This window comes from Mus caroli, unplaced genomic scaffold, assembly GCF_978045245.1.
Source record: "Mus caroli unplaced genomic scaffold, Mus_caroli_1 scaffold_19, whole genome shotgun sequence".
Taxonomy (NCBI): Eukaryota; Metazoa; Chordata; class Mammalia; order Rodentia; family Muridae; genus Mus; species Mus caroli.
Window position 1 is genome coordinate 63,594,089 of NW_028227274.1, and position 25,022 is coordinate 63,619,110.

Here is a 25,022-nt window from a genome sequence, read left to right on the forward strand (position 1 = left end):
TCTTTGCACTGGTTTTCACCATCACTGGTCCTACTGGGACCGGTGTCCAAGCCTAGCCTGTTGGAGTTGCCAGAATGTGGTCTTTTGCCCTAAAACTCTGCTATGCTTTTTACTTTTCCTCCCTTAAGGCAGAAGAACGTAAGAGAACAGGGGCTGGAAAGAGAGAGAACGAGAAAGCTAACAGGCAGGTTCCTACAGTATGAAACTGACGTCTTGCCAACGGCTGTCTTCGTGTTTAGCAGGAAAACATTGCATTGTTTTTGCCCTCTGCAGCGTATTAGTTTTCCTAGATGCTCATGCGGCGTGCTTCTTGGCAGAGAACAGGAAGTTCTGGACATCCTACTGTATCGGGCTGCCCAAGGGAGATGTTTCTGAGTGAACAGGTGCATACAGTCAAGAACCGCTTCCTTCTTTGCCGCCTTCTTCCACGGATGTACAAATGGCTGCTCTTTCTGCATTTCCAGCAAGTCCTGACATGGCCCTTTCTCTTTCTACTTAGTATGCAAATATGACCTTATTATACAAACAGTTAATAAACACGGGCTCCAGACTCTCAGAAATTTGCTGAGGCCCAAGATACTTTCCATTCAGAGGATCATAGGAAGTGGAGTCTGTTTCAGTGCTCCTGATCTTCCCTACTGTGTCCACCCTTTCCTACTGCGTCGCCAGAGCCTATGCTTCTCAGGCTAGTTGTATTATGACCTTAATTCTCTTGTACTTGTTTATTGCTTTGACAAGGCAATGAAAGTGAAATCTATAAGAGGAAGTATGTACCAGCTAGTTTTGTGTCAACTTGACACAGGCTGGAGTTATCAGAGAGAAAGGAGCTTCAGTTGAGGAAATGCCTCCATGAGATCCAACTGAAAGGCATTTTCTCAATTAGTGATCAAGGGGGAAAGGCCCCTTGTGGGTGGAACCATCTCTGGGCTGGTAGTCTTGGGTTCTATAAGAGAGCAGGCTGAGCAAGCCAGGGGAAGCAAGCCAGTAAGGAACATCCCTCCATGGCCTCTGCATCAGCTCCTGCTTCCTGACCTGCTTGAGTTCCAGTCCTGACTTCCTTGGTGATGAACAGCAGTATGGAAGTGTAAGCCGAATAAACCCTTTCCTCCCCAACCTGCTTCTTGGTCATGATGTTTGTGCAGGAATAGAAACCCTGACTAAGACAGAGGTATATCTGATTTTCTATTTAACTTGGTAGATACCATAATACCTACTAATGTGATAGCACCCATTATTCCACTCACATGTCTATTTACATAGTATAATATTTAATTAGTATATATTTAATTAGTATCAGGGTTGGTGAGGTGGCTGAGCAGGTAGGTAAAGGCACTTGCTCTATAAGCCTGTTGACCTGAGTTCAAACCCTGGAACCTACATAAGGGTGTAATGATAACCAACTCTACAGAGTTGGTCTCTGAACTCCACGTATGCACATTCACAATGATGATAATGAACTTTTTAAAATATGTGGTTTTGCTTTATGTGTATGGGTGTTTTGTCTGCATGTATCTCTGCACCATAGCCATGCTGTGCCTTTGGAGACCAGAAGAGGGTGTCAGGTCCTCTGGAATTGGAGCTATGGAGGTTGTGATTCACCACATGAACGCTGCTGGGAAATTAATCTGGGTATCTAGAAGAGTGGCAAGAGCTCTTAACCCCTGAGCCATCTCTCCAGCAGCACAATTAAAAAAATTTTTTTTTTTTTTACAGATCATCAAAGGACAGAAGAAATGGCTCAGTGACTAAGAACACTTGCTGTTTTTTCAAGGGACTCCAGATTTGTCCCCAGTACCAACATCTGGTAGCCCAACACCTGGTGGCTCACAAACACCTGTAACTCCAGCTCACATTTTTACATTTTAAAAATTAACATCTTTTTATTTGTACGGGTATTTTGCCTGCAATATGTACCTGTGCACCACACGCATGCAGTGCCCACAGAGGCCGAAAGAAGGCCTCAGAGTGATAGCCCCAAGGGCTGGAGTGAGCCACCATGTGAGTGCAACTGAGCCCAGGTGCTCTGGAACAGCTGCCAGGGTTCTTAGCCACTGAGCCACCTTTCCAGCCCCACATAATTAACTTTTTTAATTAAAAAAATAATATTTATCAGGCATTCTTATACACCTCTGGAGATCAAACAAGAACAAGACGGTGGCCACGTGATCCCTCACAGAGTTGATAATCAGATGAAATCAAACACTTGACCCTTCTCACCCTCCCGCCCTCTAGGCCTTCCACATTCATAGCAAATCAGAGGTAGCAACACATGGGAGCCTGCACAAACTTACTCCGGCACCTCTCCGAAGCCTTCCAGAGGCTGTGCTTCAGCAGCGTAGATCTTGGCGTAGTATCTGGCAGTATTCTGAACGTAGCATTCCTGTATCGGACAAAAACACGGTGAATCTGAGTGACTGGGAGAATTCAGAATATTGCTTAGCAAGACAATTCCTATTTCTAAGATTGCTCAGATAAATAGATTCCTAGGCCCTTCATGGCTGGTTGGCATCACAGAAGCATCTTTTTTTGTTTGTTTGTTTTAGTTCTGGGGACCCTTACCAGGACCTTGTGAGTTAGGTTAGGTGAGTGTCCTGCCACTAAACTATACCCCAGAAACAAAGCTTACAATGTAGAATTGGCCATCCATAAAGGTGCTTTGAGACATGAGTTACAGAAGCCAATGTCAGAGAAATGGCCTCTCAGGCAAAGTGTCTGGGAACCATAATATTTCTAGAAACAACATGGGGGGAGGTTGTTCCTGATCTAAAGAGACAGGCCCTTTGGCATGATGTCATCCCAAGATCTTCCACAATTCCTTTCCAGAGGTACAATTGGAGTAGTGAATAGTGAACATTTGATAGAATTCCTCCTGGGGATAAGGCAAGTGGACTGATTGTGCTTGCTACCCTGTAAGTCCTACTGACCAGGAGGCAGGATGCTGTGGGGAACTTCCATGACTGGGTCATGCTTGAGAGGAAAGAAGGTAAGGGGAGGAAGAAAGGAAAGAAGAAAAGAGGTTGGCTTTTGGGGAGGAAGCAGAACAAGTGGAAATCTCTGTCCCACTCGGAGCCCAGGAGTTGCCCTTATTAGCACACCATGCTATGGGACATTTCCACGCCTGACCTGGGTGATCAGTGCTTGCTGGTACATGAGAGCCTCCCCAAGTCCTGTCTTCTAATCCCATGGGTAACAGTTTACAGGGCCTACTGGGAAAGTTCTAGACCTAACTCTAGCAGGTTGGCCACTGCTGGTGTCAAGGTGAACCACAGGTCAAGGCTTAGGTGGGGAGAAGGAGCTGCTCTTTGCTCCATGAACGCCTCCCCCTCTTCTGTCTTGTCTCTTGTCCCAAAGTTTTAGAGAGAGGGAATCTAGCTAGACACGTTGTTCAATCTTCCCTTAGAGTTTATAGGCAGACTTTGAACAAACCCAAGAAAGCAGGAAACAAGATGACTCCTGAACTTTCTAAACGTCCGTTCCCTCTTCCCCACCTCTCTTCACACTCTAACGCTGGTTCTATCTATCCTCGGGATCCCAGCATCTACTGTCACTAGAACCCCTCCCTTTATGTCACCCCTTGTCCAAGTGGACCAACATGATCACAGTCCAGTGAACCCCAGGTAAAAAGAGGAAAGGTGTCCCTGGGCTAAGTAAACCCCAACTTCTTGTGAGACCTAAGAAGTAAGGACCCCCAATCATTTAGCTTAAACCACACTTGAAAAAAGTCAAATGTTCTTGAGGAAATACTCTACTCTCAACTCTGAGTCTCATGTTCCTCTCATGTCATGTGTCATTCTCCCACCCACAGAGACACCCATGGGCTCCCTGACCTACCTGGGCAGCGAGTTTGTAGTTCCTCTGCACAAGTTCGTCATTGTTTCTGGTCCCATGGGCGACAGCATTGTGCACCTTGAGTACGCATGCGTGGCCGGGCTGGAAGACGGGCATGAGGCCCTGCATCACCTTGCTCCGGAAAGCTTTGCGGTGCACCCCTTCACCAAAGTGAAGCTCCTCCGTGGAGATCTGGCCACGTAGGTGGTCCCCAAAGTAGCTGTCATTGAAAACATCTTCTTTGAAGATGAGCTGGCTGAATTCAATCTCTTCACATCCTGAAACACAGTACAGCTTTCAGCGGACTGAATCATTTCCAGTCCTGGTCTTTTGAGTAGCTACTCTGCCTTTGTAAGGATAAAGACAAATGGGACCTGTAGAACCCAGAGAGACAGATCATGTTTAATGCCCAACAGAGATGCAGCTAGCAGGAGGTGGGAGTGAGAGAGAATGAGGAGAAAGGTCATTGAAGGAAAACATGACCAGGACAGGCTGAGGGCCATGGACAAGGAAAGACTGGTGGGAGCAAAGCTGGGGAGGCCAAGGAAGACGTTTGCATAGCTGGAAAACAGAAGCAGAGACGAGCAAAGTAGCGAAAAGCAACTCTAAAAGATGGGCAAAGCAGAAGAGGGAGGAGAACCATTGAGAAGATCCAACAGCACTTACTCAATGTGTGTGTGTGTGTGTGTGTGTGTGTGTGTGTGTGTGTGTGTATGTGTGTATGTATGTAGGTCAGAGGACATCTTACAGAAAACGGTTCTCTCCTTTAACCATGCTGGACCTGGGCCTTGAACTCGGGTCATCAGGATTGGCAGCAAGTGCCTTCACCCAGTGAGCCATCTCCCGGACCCTCAAACGTAGTTTCTAAGTGTCTGTCATAAAGCAATGACTCATCTACCACATGTAGAGCCACGATGTCCTGCAGCAGGGGCAGAGCACACTGTGTGCAGCTTGACTTTTATATGGCTTGGGGCCCTTTTAAAGGAGAAGAATGCATGATGAACATGGAGGTGGGTTTATGGAGTTAAAAGGGTGGGTGCCAAGTAGGGAGGGAAGCTTAATGGGCTTCACCCATACCCACCAAACAAGCCACAACCCTGAAGATATTTGAGGACTTTTTTTTTTTTCTATCAGACACTGGTTTTCTTTCCTTAAAATAGGAGAATTTGTGACCACATGAGTGATTATAGCACATGGAAGTGAGTGTTCTCTGAAGGATGTTGAGGCCAGCCCTAAATCTGAGAAGTCTGCATCAGGATGGATGCATGTGTGCCCTGGGCTGGCTCTGCACACTTCTAGCCTTCCAGGGAAGCCCATCCTGCTAGAATCTGGGGGCAGTAGACCCACAGTGGGTACTGTCCCACTCCACTACCCAAGCATGTGTGCGCATGTGTACACACACACATACACACACCCTATGTGTTTATAAACAAGAAGAATAAAATTCCTCATCTTGGGTTATACTGCCTCCATTAAAAAAGGATCACACACATACACACTCACACTCACACACACACACACACACACACACACACACACACACACACACACGGGCAGCCTATGACTCAAACTAGGCATTAAGACTGTGAAGAGACAGGGTTCTTCTAGAAGATTATAGTCAGAAAGCAAAAAACAGCAGGCAGCGGGAATCTTCACCCTGAAGAACTAGGTGAATGGCCGAAAGCTACACTAGGAAGAGGGGAGGCAGACAGATACTCCAGAAGGCCAAAGGCCAGAGAAGAGTGTGCTGCCTCATTAACAAAAAGGACCATGAAGCTGAACACAATTAAGACACCAGAGACTAGTGCTAGACCAGTCTGGTACATGCACTCTCTCTCCAGCACTGTGCATAAACAAGGTGACTCAGTGAAAAAAAAAAATCATCAAATGAGCTAAAGGTGAAAGTTACCTAAATAGCATGTGCTATGCAGTATGATTAACAATCCTGACTATAAAGTCTAATGTGAATATCACTTTAATAAGGATATCACCACAAGAGGGAAAATTAAAGATCTGAGGAGTGGTCACAGTCTCTTGAAATGCTCTGGAGGGAAAGAGCTAGCGTCTGTTGGAATTGCCTCCTCCTCTGTGAAGACACCAAAAAAATGTTCTCCACGGTGACACCTTAGCAGATGACTTGTTTCAGTCAGATCTTGCTCAAGGTGAGAGCTGGCAGAGACATAGGGATGTCGGGGGCCCTCAGGAGAGACAGGAATAGAGCGAGTGCACAGGGGAAGAAGCTGCAGTGCTATCCAAAGCCTGAAAGAGGCCAACAGTGTCCCGACTCATGCTCCCAGCTACCTCAGGTAACCGAAGGGCAGTTCTTTGCTGGGAACAGACTCATAGCAGTGGGCCAACTGTGAGACTAGTGTGTAGACATTAGAATCCCTCACCTGGTTCTTTGTTACAGAGAAACTGTGTGGACACACATACATACACACCCCAGAGCTAGGGTCATAGATGAGGCCATCACGCCCAGAACAGCCTCAGCCTTGTGTTTCCTATGCACCAGCCTTTAGAGCATCTTGATTCTCTCTCGTTGTCTTGTTTTCCAGAAGTCTCAGCTATTTTGTTTGCTTTAAATACCATGCAGCATGCCTTCCAGAGGCTCATTCGATATAACCACCAATGCACAAATTAACCAATCCTGAAATTGGCCAAGGGTGTTATGCTGTGGAAGGGTTGTCTGAGCATGTGCTGATGCAGGGCTGGCTGCAGGGGTGTGTAGAACAGCCTTGCTGCTGTGGGCAGTTCTTTCCAGTGCTACATCTTGCTAAAAAGTGGCTGTGTGGGGGTCATTCAGATCACAAGAAATGGAAGACTCTATAGCCAGGAGCCTCCCCGCTCTCCTAGAACAATGGGCAGGGGTGGGTGGGGGTAGGTAGACATGTCGTTTTCCTTAAGAGGGAATAACAGAAGGCATAGCAAGCTCAGACTGTGCCAGGCTGTGGAAACTCAATGGACGGCCTCGCTGTTGCATGAATGGTTAGGAGCGGCAGCTGTTATACCATATGTACCAAAAGGCAGCACACATCAATCAAACAAGGTCATATTCTGCTCAGCTAGTCAAACTGAAGAGGAAATCAGAGAATCATGGCAGTGGGCCAACTGTGTGGCTAGTGTGTAGACATTAGAATCTCTCACCTGGTTCTTTGCTATAAAGAAACCATGTGGCTACACACACACACATACACACCCCAGAGCTAGGGTCACAGATGAGGCCATCACACCCAGCACAGCCTCAGCCTTGTGTTTCCTAGGCACCAGCCTGTAGAGCATCTTGATTCTCTCTTGATTCCCTCTAGCATCGAGGGCTAGAAAACCCCGTGCAAGCAAGGCTTATGTCTACAGAAAGTGAAGTCCAAATTCCCCTGCCCAATTTCCCAAGATGGCATGATTGCAGTTTAATCTTCACAAATGATACATTTCTAGGTATTTGCAATCTACCGAAATTCTTTCCGGGACAATAGCCCTTCCAGCCTCACGGAAACAGATCCTGAGTCAGGGCGCACTTCCAAAGCCCTACTTGGGCGATCCTCTACTTGGTTGCAAGAGTGCACAGAACCGTGAGCATTCTTCTTCAAGGGGCTGTTTCATAATTGGGTGGGGAGCCCAGTTCCGGACAGGCCGGCTCATGTCACTTACCTCTATATTCTGTGTGACTTGAAAGCTGTTTGAGAACTGGAAGGAAACAAAGAGAATGGGGTCAGGACAGGTGTCCCTTTGGGCTGGCAGGGGCCCAGGGCTTTGATGAGCAGCCGTGAAGCCGAGGTTTACCTTCAGCTGTGAGGTTAAACTCAGCAGTGACTTTTCCATAACTGTTCTTGAGGCAGCAGTAATACAGGCCCTGGTCCTTCTGACCAGCTTGGACGATGGCCAAGGAAACACTGGAGTTGTCCCCTGCGCTGGAATAGGGGACATTAACATTCACATGCTTTGTCATTCGGAAGTTCTAACTCCCTCAAGAAGGAAGGAGCTAATGTCTTTCTGCCTTGCTCTTTCAGCCAATGGGCTGGTGCATAGACTAGAATCCCCCAATCAGCTAATTAAACAACAGATTCACACATAGAGAGGATTACTGTGTTGTGGTTTCATATTCTTACTCTGACACACAACATGACTATGTAGGGACATTCTGAAAGGGCCAACTGGCATCAGGAAAGCCAGGAGCCTTTAGGAGCTTCTGGAAGCTGCTGTTAGCATAGCTCAGAACTCCTCTTAATTATGTCGATGACCCAGGTACCCTGGGCATGAGGGTTATCAAGGACTCTAAACTCAAATCTAAATGTAGATGAGGTGAAAGAAAGAGTGAAAGAGGCTCTGACCTTTACACAAGGATTCAGAACTGAGGGCTTCCACTTGGTAGGTGATTTTGTTCTGAGTTAGAGATCTTACTATGTTGGTCTCAAATTCCAGGCCCCAAGCAATCCTCTTGCCCCAGTCTTCCCACCAATATGTTTAAGACCCTTTAAATAATATACACCTTAGTGACTGTGTCTATCCCTCCATCCCCCTGCCCAATATTACTAAGTATTATGAATAAGTAACTGGCAGTACGACAGATAAGGATGATGAAGATGACATTAGCCAAGGCTACCCTACTGTACTTGTTCCGTACCAGGCACACACGGACTCTTCATCACATCTTTCCCAGAACAACTTGAGAGATCATCTATAATCACTCTACCCAGTCCGCAGATGGGGGAGCTGAGACACTAGGACATCTAAGCTGGACCTTGGGCTGACGCCCCAGGTAGATTCTGATTCCTGACCTTAAGTTGGAGATAGTTACGTCAATGTTTAGGGCTGCAATCTTGACTCAAAAATTGATAAGAACATGCATGGCTTCAAAAGTAGACAAAAATCCCATTGTAATTGTGTCCTTATATGATGATTGCATAAATGTGAACTTCCATTTGGGTTTGTCTCAGTTTGACAACGAGCATCCACCGGTGTTAGCTTGTCTCAGTACTAGGCTTTGTTGTTGGCTGGTTTTAGTTTTGTTTTTTTTTGGGGGGGGTCCAACAGACTTCAAATCTTTGATTTATACTGCCTCCTCTGGAATAGACCAATGGTTTAAGACAAGGTCCACTAAATCCTATCAGTTCCTCCACTGTTTGAGACTCTAATAGTACTCTGATGAAAGATTAACTCTATCCACGAACAGATCCACATCTGAGGGGAACGTTCCCTGGCACAGTAAATGCTGAGTGAGTCCCAGAGAGTGGTAAGGTGTCCTGCTCTAGGAATACAGAGTCCAGCACAGCGAGAATCATAGAAAGGGGGTAGTTAAGACACCCCTAAAAGGCTGGAGCCGAACTCAAGGAAACTGTCCCGTGAGCATAGTCACTGATGTTCAGTAACTCTGTGATTCTCAGTTCAGATTCAGGAAGACCCTCACCTGTCTTGCTGCCCTCTCTTCATTTCCCCAGTTCCTTCAGGGAAAAAAAAGGCTGAGAAAGCAGAAGGGCCTGGATTCCAGGCCTACAGAGAGGGTCTTAGACACCTTACTTAGCTGTAGCCTCAGTTTTCAGAAACAGCAAGTTTGTTTATTCACTGCAATGTGAGGAACAGAAGACAGCAGGCACATGAGGCACAATCTCACTTTGTGAATGGCCATAAGCCAGGAAGGTGGGGCTTGGTTGTGTCAGCGGACCATAAAAGAAAACCACATCTTTATGTCCTCAAGAGGGCCATTACTTGTTCACTCATGAGGATTCAGAGATAGGGAAGAAAAGTAGCCATTAATCCAGAAGATGCAACAATGTTGCTATGGAAAGTAAAAGAAGGTCTTGCATCTTTTGAACCAGGAGTGAGCACTGGGGAGACAGAGGCAGGAGGATTTCTGAGTTCCGAGGCCAGCCTGGTCTGCAAAGTGAGTTCCAGGACAGCCAGGACTAGACAGAGAAACCCTGTCTCGAAAAACCAAAGAGGAAAGTTGAGTTCCTATCCTACTACTCTGTAAGTTAGGAATCACTCTATCTTTAGGACAGCATAGCTAACATGTGGGCAAGGCTGCATACAGCAAGATGCTTAGCTGTGATACTGGGTTGCTCAGCCCCAATGCCAAGGAACCAGGGGCAGCTGGCAGCACCCACTCAGCACCCAAGGTGGGTTGAACAGACCTTGTTTTGTCTTCCCCATGATCATTCAATGGGGATCTATCTTCAACAGCGCACAGCTCCTTCTTGTCTATAGCCCAGCAATAAGGCCTTGCCCAACTATCAGCTGTACCACTCCATGTGCACAGTGCTTCTTTCAAAAGCTCATGCCACTCCAAAGGACCTCTTTTTCCAGAGAGGAGAGTCGGTTTCTAGTGGCCAAAAAAATTTGAATGGCCACAACAGTCTTAGAGGCTGCCAACTTGAAAGCTCCCCAGAGCCAAGACATAACAGCACACACACACACACACACACACACACACACACACACACACACACACTGCATGTCAATGCATTTATTTATTTATTTATTTATTTATTTATTTATTTATGTAGACTCTTTGGAGAAAGAGTCTTGCTCTGGACACATAATAAAAGCATTTTGACTTCTAGCTTCCAAACTGTAGCTTGCTAAAGATTACCTAAAACTCAGACAGAGGTGATGGCATGTCCCTGGTAGGGTCAGTCACCTCTTAATAGGCTCACCAAAAGGTTACTTTGCTTATAAAGGACTGCCCCAATGCTTGCCTTTGCTGTTTATTATTTAAAGTAGAACACATTCAGCTCTATGTAGTGGTGAATGCCTGTACTGCAGACTACGAGGAAGGTGGAAACAGAAGGAGTACACGTTAGGGGCCAGACAAACAATGCAATGACACATCCAGACAGTTCTGAGTCATGTATTGACTTGAAGCTTCCTGGACAGAAGAAAAGACAACATCCAAGTTGAGTACCTGCTAACCTTACAAGCTGGTTTTATATGTATTTGAAAATATGTGTTACATATCCCTATGCCTATTGGCTGTTTACGTCCTCGCTCTTCAAATGCCCATTGGAACAGTTTTGCCATCGAGCTGATTTCCTTCTCGGTCGGTGAGTTTAAGACCTTTGCTACATGTTCCTAATCACCTTTGAGAGAGTTCAGCTCTTTGAAATCTATACCTTGGCAAGTGCTATAGATTGGGTGTTGACTATCCCTCCACCCACAAAGTACATAGGCTACAGATTTGTCCCCAGGGTGGTGCTAGTGACCTCTTGAACTTCAAGAGGTTACACATAGAAGTTGGTCTTTAAGTTATTGATGGCATGTCCTCAAGGGGAGTTGTGACACCTGGGCTTCTACTTCCTAGCTATGAGGTCAGCATCTCCCTCTGATACTGACTGCTCTCCTTGGCATCCGGAACCCCTACCACAGACCCAAGGTGACAGGTCTGCCAAATCATAGATGGAATCTCTAAAATAGTGAGAAAATAGGCCCCCTATGAGTTAGTCATCTCAAGTTATTTCACTAGAGTGACAGAATGCCAGCAGGAGCAATCAGGCACTGAGCTAATTCAGGTAGGCACACATTAAATAGAGTACTTTAATGGAAGAAAGGGCGAAAGGACTTAACGAGCATTTGAAAAGCCGTCTGAAATCATGCAAATGAGCTGTCTACGGACAAAGGAATGGTGACTTAGGCGCTTTCTCAAGTAGCAATAAGAAGAAAGCAAAATGATCCAACTAAACCATTTCTAAGAAGAAGCAGAGCAAACGTGACTAAGCCTGGAGAGCTGGCTGACTAGTGGCCTGTGCTCCTTGGGGGGGGGGGGGGGTTGGGGAAATAACTCCTCAGATGCAAAAAGACCTGGAAAGGGCATAGTGCTAACCTCAGATTAGAACAGGAAGAATGAATCAAAAATTGCTGGTTCATTGTTCTGAAATGACAGTTTCAGAAAAAAAAATAATTAAAATCAATAATGAGTACTTTTAAAATGAGGCTCTAGGGAGATGCCTCGATTTAAAAAAAATCAGAGCGCTTCTTCACGATTATCATCGTTTTTAAGCAGTGCACAAGACAAGCAGGGAAATGGGAACACATCTAGCCAAGTGGCTAGTGTGCAATTGTGTTTAGATTTTTCTGGAGTGATGCTGGAAGATCAGAGACTGCAGCTCAAGTCTTCATGGGTACCCTTGAGAAATAACTTCCAGACATCCGTTTTAAGCAGGAGGATTTGACTGAATAAGCAGGAGAAATTGACTGAATATAGGAGCGCTCCTATTTCCCACTTGCTCAGCCTGTCTCCATTAAGTTTACAAAGATAGGAGTCCCTCCAAGAACTCAGGGAGCTGGCTTAAGGCCTCCCTAGGCAGAAAGAAGTTTCTGGGAGATGCTTAAGTTCCACTCATCTCCATTGATTTGCTTTGAGGGCTTGTCAGATGAGCCAGGACTTCACCTGTTTTCTTGAACATTCATTACCAGGGCTGATCTGGGGAGCTGAGTGTGTTGTCTCTCTCCCATGTGGTGTTTTCCAATGATTCTTGTGCTCCCCTCTGACCCTGACTCCTCCATCATCTTTAGTACTCAGAATAATGTGCTCTTTCTATCTTAAGTGATGTCGTTTGTCTTCCTGGAAAGCTTTACTTTGCTGTGACCCTGGGATCTTCCCCCCTGTTGAATCTCCTTAGTTTTGCTTGATCATTGCTAGATTACGTGGGGGTCGAGGGAGGATATTGACTCAGAAGATACCTGTAAGTGTAAGTCCCAGAAAGTTTTGTGACCCTAGGCCCTCAGAGCTTAAAAAATGATTCACTATGTATCCTGATTTTAAAAACTGTACCTGGACCACCGGGTAGTGATTGATGGTGCACACCTCCCAGTACTTGGGAGGCAGAGGCAGGGGGATTTCTGAGTTCGAGGCCAGCCTGGTCTACTGAGTGAGTTCCAGGACAGCCAGGGCTCGAAAAACAACAACAACAACAAGAAACAAAACAAAATACTGTAACTGGAGAGCCTATCCCTTCCTAGGAACACACAACTCACAGGTGGCGGGCAGGCTGAAGCAAGAACTAGCCACCATATTCCCTGTCTGAACTGTGTTCCACTCTTCCTCTTCTTGGATACTGTATCAGCCTTTCTTCGCCACGACAAAAATATCTGACAGAGAATTGAAAAGAAAGGAGGGCTTATTTTTGGCTTCCGGTTTCAGTCTATAGCCAGTTCACTCTGTTTCTGGGCTTATATCATGGAAGAAGAACACAGGGGCTGAAACTCCTCACTTCGGGGCAGCCAGGAAACAGGCAGACGAGAGCCAGAGCCACGACGCACCCTTCAAAAGCACCCAGTTAACCCACTTCAGCCAGGCCCCATATCCCAGTTTCTATCGCCTTCCAGTAATGTCACCAAGTTATAAAGCCATCAGTGGATTGACCTGTCAAGTCAGAGCCCTCGAGCCCTCGTGTTCTCATTGGTTCCCTAGAGCCCATTATCTGTCAATCAAGCCGTAAGCCAGTTAGCCTTTGGGGCTGAGTGGGGCGTGCACTTCATATCCAAACCTCAATGGGATATGGAATCTCCGCTTCTCCTCGCTCCTCATTTCTTATTTATTATTTTCTTTGACAACCACACTAAGAAGCAAACAAACGATAACCGTGAAAAATAGCATCCCACCTTTTCTTGACCTGGGCTATGGACTTGGAATCTTTTGTCCAGCAGACGGTAGAGTCTTCATGGATTTCTGAAAACTGGCAGCTCAACTTTATATTTCCGGAGTGCTCGGGAGCCATCTCGGCCTGGATCCTCTTCAGCAATACTGGAGCTAGAGACAGATATGCAGGTTAGTGTAGGCTAAAGGTCCTCTCAGTCACTGATCGGCAGCAGTCCCGAGAGACAAGGAAGATGTTCCTAACTCATGAATGAAGGTATAGAATAGCCTGGGAAGAGATGCGGCCAGCTCAAATATAACAGTGGGAAAGGAAATGAACCATTCTAACAAAAACAAAACAAACAAACAACGCTTGTTTTTCATTATGTGGATTCTAAAGATCTATAACACTCACGGGAAAATAGAATTCCTATAATTTTGATTGTTTATTTAGATTTATGTATGTGCACCATGGTTGTGCCTGGTGTCTGTAGAGGTCAGAATTAGGAATCAAGTGTTTTGGAACTGGAGTTACAGGTGGTCGTGAGTGTCCATGCTGAGAACTGAAACTGGGTACTAACTTAGCAAGAGCAACAAGTGCTATATAAATCACTGAGCACTTTCTCTCTCTCTCTCTCTCTCTCTCTCTCACACACACACACACACACACACAAACACACATACACACACAGAGTGCAGTTGTCTTTGTGAAGGTGATCTGGTGGGCTGGAGTGACTTGTCTTGCATCCATTTCACTGACAAGAGTGACGTGAATATGGTGAGGAAATGACTCCCGTGGGTTGGTCTGTGATTCTGAGGTTGCCTCTTGAGTTTAACCAGAGACAGGGCCTTAGGAGAAAATGTGTAATTGGCTGGAGCAGCCACCAGGTGGAAGTATAGGCATTAGAACATTAGGAGGCCAGAGGGACCCAGCCAAGGGAACAGCCTGGCATTATGGGAACTGTGGTCAGTTTATTACAGCCCAGGTGGTAACACAAAAGAACACACTATCATAGGATGCTGTCTAGTCCACAGGCACGCCAGAAGTACCAATTCAGGCCTTTACGCACTCAAATGCCTCAAACTTCTCAACACTGAATGTGTTGCATTAATGGCTTTCCAATATCTCCTTGACTCCACAGATAATAAGATCGCAGAATAAAATATAAAATCGGACTTGGGCCCCAGGAAGTGGCAATGGGCTGGCTGAGTCACAAATCCTTCAACCGGAGCCTCGCAGAGATTTCTGTCAATATCATGGGAACCAATTGCACCATGGGGCGAAGAGGAGAGCAAAAAGCAGGTGCAGAACTGAATGATGGATTCTGGGAAATGTGCAGTCAGCCAAGATCCTGTTCCTGTGGCAGTCAAGTAAAAATGCAGCTTATGAGCAAAGGTGTGGGAGCGCCACTGGGTTTATCTCCTGCCCAGCCTGCTGGAGGGAAGATAAAAAAAAAAAAAAAAAAAAAACTCTGCTACAGAGTCCCAGCTTGGTGGGTAAAGGCACTTGCTGCCTAGCCTGAGACCTGAGTTCAATCCCCGAGACCCACCTAGTGAAAGACAAGAACTGACTTCTGCAGGCTGCCTACACACACACACACACTAAATATAATTTTTAGAGTCTCCTGTTACACAGGAAGCTTCCATTGTGCTAAGCTTCAGAAGCCAAAGAAAGAACTCTCAGCGTCCATTTCATTTTTCCCAGGATCACCTGAGCACACTCTCTTGATGTCTATCCTGCCCAGACACAGGAGGAAGGCGTAAAATCTGGGCTGTTTGCAGGAGAGCACCAGGCAGCTGGGTCCACGCAGTCAAAGCAGCGCCTGGCATCATGTGACCCACCCATTCTAGAGAGGACTGGAGTCTTACAAGACCCACACCCTGCAGCAGAAGTGAGCACACCTATGTTGTATTTCCCTAGGGGTCGTTAAACAGCAAGGAGGCAGGAAGAGCAAAAGCTGCCGAGCAAAACAAAGAACTGAGTGCTCACTGGTGACGTCAATTCTTAAAGATGTCAGTCACTGGTAGACGCTCATACATGCTAATCAGGAATAAGTAGTTAAAAGAAAAAGGCAGGTGCTTGTCCAGGGCAGAGCTTAGGAGCGCAGACATCCCATAATAGTAAATCATTTTCCAGGTCACTGATCCTCACCTGTATGTTGGCTCATTAGCGCACACAGCAGGTGTTTACTAAGGAAACACACACCAATCATCACAAATAATTGGGGTCGGCCTATAAAAACAACTGTTCCTTTAGTAAATCAATGGCCAGCCGATCAGCCAAACCAGGTAAGGGCCTGGGACTGGCGTGAAGGTGGGGCAAGGAGCTGTGAGCCTGAACCAGTGAGAGCTGGTGTTTCTGTCTTCTTCTCTTCAAAGGAAATTGCCACGCAAGAGGAGAGAGGCTGGCCTACTGCTGACCTCTTCCCAGCTGGGAAAGAGCAGCCATGGAGAGCCCTGTTCAGACACAAGCCAATCTTCTTGAAGCTTCCTCCTAACTGAGGACTTCAGAGGAGGTCTCTGGTTCTTTGGACCCGATGACCCCACACGCCCTGTAAGGACCACATTCTTTAGGGAGCAGACAAGAACCACTCTACCTTCTAATGCTAGATTGGCATCAACCCTGCGGTGTCAGTGACCTGGTGTTTGAACTAAGTTCTTCATCCCTGTGCTGGGTGATCCCCGGGGTTAGCACCGCCTATGTACAGGGGAAATGCAGACCCTCGAGCAACCACACAAACACCGTCCTGTTGCTGTCTCTTCTGAATTGAAGTCAATGAAACTCAAGGCCAACTCACGAGTCTGGGAAGCTTCTAGAACCTTTGAGACTCTCAGGGCCTCATCTCAAGGTTGTATAAGCAGCAACAGTTGCTAGGGAAGTTGCAAGGCAGTGCCCGGACCTCCCAAGACTTAGCTCTCATGAGCTTTGAGACATCTGTGTGCTTGTGAGTAACCCCCTTGTTCATGGTCTTGTAATTCCAGCCAACTCACTGGACCACCAGACTTCTGGAGTCAAATCATTTCTTTGGTGTGCCACTGGTGTGCTATCTGGGATGAATACGAGTTTATTCTTGTGTCCCTAGGAAAAGTCATACAGCAAACAGAAAGAAAATCTTTCTCCCCCGTAGAAAATCTTAACATTGAATCTGCCTCTCAACGGCCTTCAAGGTCCTGCATGCTGCGTTGAGCTGCCCTGACTTGGGAAACCCTTTGTCACCACTTGACGGCCTCAAAGGAGGCTTTCTCAGGACATGGCTGAACCCTAGGTACTTGCTTTGCTAGCACCTGCAAACCATCCAGAGTGCTCTTCCACCTCTCTCTCTCTCTCTCTCTCTCTCACTCGCTCTCGCTCTCACTCTCACTCTCACTCTCCTTCCTTTGTACTTAGGGAGGTTGCACTAGGCTTGGTCCAAACTCTCCCACAGTAGCGGCACTCAGAACGATCCCTTTCCCATGTGTAACTTTATGGACGAGAACACCCACTGTATTATCTCCTTCTGGACTGAAACATTTTGTTGTTGTTTTGAGGCAGTCTCACTGTTTAGTCCAGGCTAACCTTCAACTCACTAAATATTCAAGCTTACCTCAAACTCACCATCCCTCTGCCTTAGCCTCCCAGGGGCTGGGACTGCAGGTGTGTGTACCACCAACCCTGGCTCTGAACCCACTTCTGAGACCCTTTAACACATTGATGCATTCTCTATAAATATGTTTAAAACAGCATATATGGCTAGGGGCATACTTCAGTCAACAGAGTTCACGCCTGGCAGGCACCGAATCCTGGGTTCCATTCCAAGTAACCCTTTCTGTAATAGGGTTAAAGGCTGTGCATAAGAAACCCCAGCCTCCAGATCAGGTACTCGGGTTAAGAATGGAGAAAGCTCCTCTGCTCTCAGTGGGATGAGAGCCTTCTGCTCTAACACACAGGGTCCCAGCAGAGCCCTCTGTCTTCTCTTGAGACTTCTGCCAGGCAGCAAGGGAAGGGGTAACTCCAAAAGAATGTAGCTCCTAGCGGGGTGTGGTGGCGCACGCCTTTAATCCCAGCACTTTGGAGGTAGAGGCAGGCGGATTTCTGAGTTCGAGGCCAGCCTGGTCTACAAAGTGAGTTCTGCAGAGAAACCCTGTCTCGAAAAACCAAAAAAAAAAGAATGTAGCCCCTGTTCCTGTGAGGTTGTCGGGGATCAGGGCTGAAGCGATCCAGTTAGCCAAACAGAAGGAACAAAGCCAATATCTTTGAGGCTTAAAAGGACTGAAAACCTGGGTGGATTCAGGTACCGGGAAGAAATTTTGCACACTTAAAATTGAAAAGAAAAACAAGGATTCCTTAATCCATGCTTAATGAAGGGGGGAATTAACAATTAAAGGACATCTCAAGCTGTGCCGAAATATTTTTATGTACCTTCCTCTGCGTGTGGTCAGTTTAGTTTTCCAGATTAGCTACATCAGTGACTCTGCTCGTCTGTTAGAGGAGATTTTTTTTTTCAAAGGTGGTAATTAAACTGAAAAGCATCTTCGTCATACCCCCTCCATCACGCAGCTGCAGGCACCTGCGATGAGGGGTTCCTGCCACACCACCTGGGAACTGGGTACAACTGCAGATTCTTGACGATGCCCCGCCCCCATCAGAAACTCCTGTGGCGCTCAGAAACCTGCCTTTGAACAAGCTTACCCTACCCCTGTGAGCTGTGCCTGCTCAAGTTTGAGAACCATGGGACGACTGGCCGAGGTCCTGGCATCCACACCCACCTGGTGCTCATCTGAACTGACAAGGACTCAAAGGGACACGGGAGCTTTGTGCTTAGCCCTTCAACGCTGCTAAACACAGCAGTCTCACCTTTCCCTTCAGCTTTGCAGGGGGCCCTTTTGGGGTCTCTTTTCTCATCAGTGCGGGACAAGGACCTTTCAAACTTAGGTGTCTTCTTCACGATGGAGTTCTTCCTCGAATTTTCCTTTTCCTCCAGCCTCAGTCTCAGGGCTGCCACCCTGGAGAAAATTTTCTTCTTTATCCCTGCAGTCAAGTGTCCACTCCCCGAAGCCTCTTGCTTCTTCTTGCCCTCCTCTGACCCAGCCATTGCTGATTGGTCCCCAGGTGCCTTGCTGACCTGGGCTGCCACAGGCCTCTGCTGTTGGTCCCTGGACTTCTTCCCACTATCCAGGGTGGAGCCCTTTGGACATGGGTCCCTAAGTAACAAGCTTTCGGGGTCTTTCTCTGACTCACATTCTCCTGAAATGAGGGCCAAGGTCATTGTTGGGGAGTCAGATGAATTTAGGGGTTTGGTTTCCGCAATCTGAAGCCTCTCTGATTTCAGTTCCTCCATGTCATGGCTTATTGACAAGCGTGTGACACTTCCTTTGGGAGATGAAGTACAAGATGTGTTTGTGAGATCATCTGAAGAGCGCACATGTTTCCCACACTTGCTCTCAATAGTTCCCTTTTCCTTCTTCATAGGAATTACACTTTGACGGGTTCTGGGCTCAGATCCGCCATAAATGTGGCCTGTGGAGTTGTTGGTTTCAGCCTTGACAGATGTATGCGTCATTCCTGTGAGATAGCTAGAAAGAGGAGACAGGGGGGAAATGACCTTGGTCTCATCCATTCCCCTTTGCCCAGCTTCTCCTAGGCTTCTGTCACCACCATCTTGTGTTTGGCTCATGTTGCATACACTTGGAATTCCTTGTCCCTCTTCACCAGGACCCTGGGCTTGCCAAACAGCAGCTTCTGCTTCTGCTTTGGCTTCATCCAGCAGACTGGTTTTGGCATCTGCTCGCTCTCCGTCTACACGATTTTGGTTGGTTGTGTGTTCATATGGAATGATTTCCTCACTGTCCTGGGGATGTGGGAGCTGTAGGCTAACAGGTTGGATGTCTACCCTCTGACACGTGTTTCCAACAATGAATTCATTTCCTTCTACGCTGGAGTCAGAGGGCTCTGGCTTCTCGGGCCAGACACCCTCCACCTCACCCCTGTCGTCAATGGGGTCCACAGAGGATTCCAGGATCCTAGGGAAGTTCACCGACTGGTTAACAAAGGAGGGGTGACGCAGCGTCTGCTGGGTTTCCTCCTGTTCCTCATTCAGTGTCTCAGCCATTTCCATCTCTCCAGTTTTGGAAACCTCTGATGGAGAGTCCATGACCTCTAACTCCTTGTCCTCAACAGGGTCTACAGATGACTCCAGGAATCGGGGTTGATTCAGACACTGGGAAGACAGACGATTGCAGTTTGCTTGTCTGTCTGGTGCAGCACCTAGCCAGGTGTCCCTGTTCACTCCAAGGGCCATGAGAGCATCAGCCTGGGGGCTGGGAACCCATGCCGCTCCTCCCAAGGCACCTTGCTCAGATCTGGTGGCACCTGCTCTGAGGATGTCAGACAGAGCCCAACTCCTACCAGGCATGGTGAGACCAGCTTCTGCCTCCTTGTACCCAGGGTGCCTCAGTAGTTCTGGTGGCCAGATTTCAAAGATGGGAGCTTCTAGAGTTATGATCTTCACTTTGCCGCCCACAGCCCAACTTCCTAGCCCAACGTCATCTTTCTCTCCAAGGAGGATGTCAGGGAGAGCTGGGACACTGTCTACCAAATGACTGTCTTCTCCCACAGTCTTCTCAGCCACCACCAAGTCACTGGTCCTTGGGTCTGAGCTACACTCAATTTCTTCCCTGGAATCTGCTAGGGAATGCTCCAAGGGTTCCACATTGGTCTCCTGTTGCATGGTGGGTATGGAGGACAAAATTTCTTGGAAGTCATTTGCAGAAAGAGAAACCTGGTGGGATGTACTCTGTGGCCGGATGCGATGCTTCATTCCACTTCCTTTTTCTTGGAAGTCCTCCTCAAGGCCTCTGCTGTGGGCTCCCTCCATAGCCTGGCTCTGACACACAGGCTGGTTATCCATCTGAAGAGCCCTGCTACACAAACCCTGTCCCTCGGGCATGGAGAAGTGGCCATGAGCTCCTGTATTGCTGGGTGCTGGCACAAGAGTCTCCCCGGTTGCTTCACCTGTGGAGCTACTTAATGAACAACCTGACTGTGAGTCTTCGTCTGGAAGAGATTGGGAATTATCTTCACCTCGTGCCTCACACGAGACCTGGTCGGCACCAACATCAAAGTCATTGTCCTGGGGGACAGAAACGGAGTGGCATTTGATTTCGGGCACTTCAGTTTCATTAGTTGATATGCCCTCGGTCTTCCTGGTCACCTGATGGCAGTCAACATTAGCAGTTGATTCGGCTGACTGCTCTTTTGAGCACTCCCTGTCAGAACTGTAGCTGGCAAGTGTGTCTATGGCAACCGGGATGCTGAGACTGGAACTTCCATAGCTCCCTTCACTATCCTTTACAAAGGAGATAGTCTCAGAGCAAAGGGGCTGTGTCTCCCCAAACCCTCTTTCATTGTAGGGTAGTGTAGAAGAGAAGATGGAGGGAGAATTCCCCACATCAGCTGCTATCTCTCCCACAGCATCTTCACTGGCCTCCTGTGCCGTGCCCCAGGTGAAGGTACTGTTAAAAAGAGGGCCCTCGGCTGACTTGCCATCCTGGCTGCGCTTGTCTGTGGACTGTGGAGGCTCAGAACCTTGTGTCTGTAGAACAGCCAGTATCTTGTCAGGAAGACATAAATCACATTCTTCGCTTTGACCTTCTGTCAGCTCCAAGTCCTCGGGGCAAATTTCTTGAGGCAAATATTTATCAACTGGTGCTCCAACAAGGAGATCCATGGTAGCATAACATGTTTCTTGGTCACCGGCTTCAAAACACCCCACCCCACATGCAGCTTCTCTGACCCTTGACCCACTGCCCACATTTTCCAAGGGGAGGGAGGGAGCAGTGGGCTGGGGGAAAGAATCAGAGAGACCCTCTGGCTCCCTGCAGTGGACACCATCACCCTGAGGGAGAGCCACTGAGGCTGGAGGCTGCGACACTTCTTCCTCATTGTCTTCTAGGGGACTCAGTTCATGGGCTGATTCTGCCCAGAGAGCACCAGGCAAGTCTCTGTCTCTGTTCGGTCTGCCTTCCTGCTGGAGGCTTTGAGGACAGCTTTCCAGTCCCGGGTATTGGGCCAATGACAGATTTTCCCTGTTGATCTCACTCAAGTTGGAGACAGAATGTGTTGTGGCCCCGGCAAATGTAGACAACTCCTCAGCAGGCACTGAAAAGGCCGACATCTGGTTGAGAGAACTGCTCTCCCCAATGGTTTCCTGAATTTGCATCTAGAAAAAAAAGAAAAAGAAAAGTGATATGAATAGAATTGTTCCTGAGAGAGGCCACAATAGGACTTATCTGCAGCCCCAGGGGTGCTAATCCTTGACAACTTTAATAAGGGACAAGGACCATAGCTGGAATGACTGAAATCTGAACATAAATCCTCAAACTCACTCTGGCTATTAGAGACTTCCTGGGGAAGTGTGAATTTAAATCACTCTGTGTTCCAGGGGACTAATCTCATCATTCTATGCAGAACGCCTCCTGGCAATCCTCACGTATTTAATGATTTTTTTCCCTCCTCTCTCCAAGGGAAAGAGATGGAAATAAATTGAATGGTAAACTTGTTTTTGAACAAATCATTCCCAGCACAGCTGACTGTTAGATTGTCATGACAAATGAACTCAATGTTGCTTTACAAAGTAGCAAAGGGCAACTTTTGTCCTCCAAATATTATAGCCTACTGGTTAATAATGTCACTAAAAGGCAGAAAGAGAGAGTCAGACCCAGTAGTGTATATCTATTATGGTAGCACTCCGTGGCCAAGGTACAAGGCTTACCTGAGTTCAAAACCAACCCAGGCAACATAGTGAGATTTCAAGTAAACAAACAAACAAACAAACATATATGAGAAGAAGGCAAGAAAAATATTTTCTCCTTCTAAATAGTTTAAGGGTAGAATTCCTTTTCCCCTCTAGAACTTCAGAAAACAAAGCTGGAAAAGAACAGACATAGACCTATCTTTCAAGCCCGTCTCCAATGGAATAAGAGAAATTGGACGGGCTACTAACACTGCCAATCATTTCTGGCTCAAAACAGATAAAAATTCTGGATTTTTCAATGAGACTCTGGGGCAAGAAGCTACCTTCCCAAGAAATAGGAGATGATTATGCTGTTTGGAGAAAAGGAAGGGAAAGAAAGAAGGAGAGGGGTGGGAGGGAAGAAGGGAGGGGGAGGGAGAAACCCTACAGTATGCAAACTGAGCCCATCTCAGCACTTAATACTGGGTGATATTGAGTTGTATTTGAGGAGAAAGAAAACTCCTTGACTGTCTTCTTGTCTCTTGAAACTTCTAGCCAACAACTGTTTCAGAGCAAAAGAAAACCATGATCAGCCAAGAAGAACGGAGGTAATTCCTTAGTAAGCCATGCTGTCTCTGACCTCAGAGACCTACGGATTCTCGTTCCGTAGAGCCCTACTCCAGTGTACAGGCCAGAGAGTGAAGGAGGTTGCTGTCACTCTTCTGGCAGATAACAAGACGGACTTGAAATGCTCTTTCCCATGGGAAGCTACAGTCCAGAGGTTTACCTCCACAAATGCCATGTGTGATTAGATCTTCTACCTCAGGGTTGCTTCCCGCACCTACTGCCAGCAGGAAGTGGGACCAAGGTCACCTAGGACACTTTCACGTGCTCCCAGATGCTTGCTGCCTGTCAGTCATTTCTCTGTCATCATCTAAGTGTCTCTCATGTCCGCTGAACTTGGATTCCATAATAGTACAAACTAAACTCCACATGGATGAAGACCATTTACTGATCCAACCAACAGCCATTGAGCTCCGCCGACCTACTAAGAAGTGTTCCAGGAGAGGGAGATGTGACAGGCAAGGGCTTGTCTTGAGAGAGCGCCCCTTTTATGTGTGTTCAAGCTATGGTACAGTAATAAGCACACAGTAAGCATTCAACAAGTATTTGTTGGAAGAGAAAGGAAGAAAATGAGACGTGTGCCAGTGGAGGGTGCTGCCACTGGGGGTCCCCTACAAAACCTCTGTCTTTGCAAGAGCTTTGCTTTGAATTTAGGGACAGCCTTATTTTAAGGGAGACCTCCAGCCAGAGTTTGAGACCAGATTGAGCCACATGCCAGGCTATCGCCAAGAGGGAGAAAAGCAAGCCAGAAGGCTCTAACCACGGGCATCATTTGTTCTAATGCTGATGTTTCTAAAAAAAGAAAGCCATTCCTGTGTCTACCAGCTGTGGCAGTACACATTGGTAGGTAGGATATACTGAAGGATATATTTGCTCTTTTTTTCTACAATTATTTTTTTTATAAAAACTATCGCATTAAGAGAAAAAAATGGAAAAACCACAAGAATAACTTAGAGGAAGCGAGGAGTGAGGCTTTTCTAAAGTGTGCAAACGTTTCACAACAGACGAAATACTTGTGAAAGAGTTATGAACAATCTCTGTTCCCCAACCAACTGGGATGGTTTCCCCGCTGGACCTGAAAACCTACAAATATGTGGAGAATATTCTTTTCCTATGCCCCTTTGATTTGGATTTTTATAGAGAGCTACGGTGCAAACTACCAAGTCAGTAAGCACAGAAAGTATGGCAGCTTCTGGCCAGGAATAAGAACTTTAGAGAATGCCCAGTGAAAATACCACACCTGTGCTCCCCAGGGCTCTATTCTGCCTGAACTCCCATGACCCATGTGCTCATCCACTTATGTCTCTTCTCACACATATCTTCCCAACTCATGTCACCCTCTAACCATGTCCTATCTTACCCACGTCTCCCAAGATCCATCTTCCTCCATGTCCCTAAACCACCACCCTCCACCCATGAACCACATCCATGTCCCACCCATGCCCCACCCAACGCCAGTTCTTTATTTTAAGGTCTTACTATCATCACAATATCATTAGCACCAAGGGTCATTCTAGAAGTAGCTGCCATGTGGAGAACTCATTGCCCGACACCCTGCCATTTCTTCCAAAGGGCTCCATTTAGATGGATTATTCATTCTTGCCCCTGCCTGCCTGACTACTACATCAACAGAGCAATGGGCATACTCTAAAATGAAACTAACACGTGGATCTGACCTGCTGGAACAAGCCTGCAATCCAAGCTACAAAGGAGACTGAAGCAGAAAGATCACAAGTTCAGTACCAGCATAGGCTACATAGTGAGGTTAAGACCTGGGCAACTTAGTTAGCTCTACTCAAAACAAAAGGTAAAAGATAGCCTGGATATAGTGTGGGGAGACCAGGGGTTCAATACCCAGGATGGCATAAACAAGCTGATGTCTTAGCGGATGGGACAGGGATGTTCCAGTTCACACGACTCCGAGCATAGCCTGTGTCACAGCACAGCTTGAGGTTTAAAGTGGTTAGTCCCGTGGCGACAAACTCATTCCTCCCTGATCCTTTTAAAAATAAAATCCCACTGGGGCTGAATACAGTTCAGTGGTCCAGGAACTTCCAGAGGACCCCAAGGACAGTTCCCAGCTCCCAGGTCAGATGGTTCACAATGGACTGTAATGCCAGCTCCAAGGTATCTGATGGCCTCTTCTGACCTCTGTAGGTACTCACACACATAGGGCATACATACACACACACACACACACACACACACACACACACACACACACACACACACATATACACACATACAAACACACACTCAGGCATGAATAAACACATGTGCATAAACAAAAAAAA

The 25,022-nt window shown here is 47.0% G+C and overlaps 1 protein-coding gene across 1 annotated transcript in view; it reads right to left on the reverse strand.

Annotated features, from left to right (window-relative positions):
* Alpk2 (alpha kinase 2) overlaps nt 1-25,022 on the reverse strand; it is a 123,853-nt gene that overhangs the window by 19,858 nt on the left and 78,973 nt on the right. Inside the window, exons 5-10 of the mRNA XM_021151041.3 lie at nt 18,228-21,591; nt 13,420-13,567; nt 7,606-7,733; nt 7,474-7,509; nt 3,832-4,106; nt 2,292-2,380 (exon numbers count right to left, since the gene is read on the reverse strand). Coding sequence (XP_021006700.1) covers nt 2,292-2,380; nt 3,832-4,106; nt 7,474-7,509; nt 7,606-7,733; nt 13,420-13,567; nt 18,228-21,591 — 4,040 coding nt within the window. The remainder of the gene's footprint in view (nt 1-2,291; nt 2,381-3,831; nt 4,107-7,473; nt 7,510-7,605; nt 7,734-13,419; nt 13,568-18,227; nt 21,592-25,022) is intronic.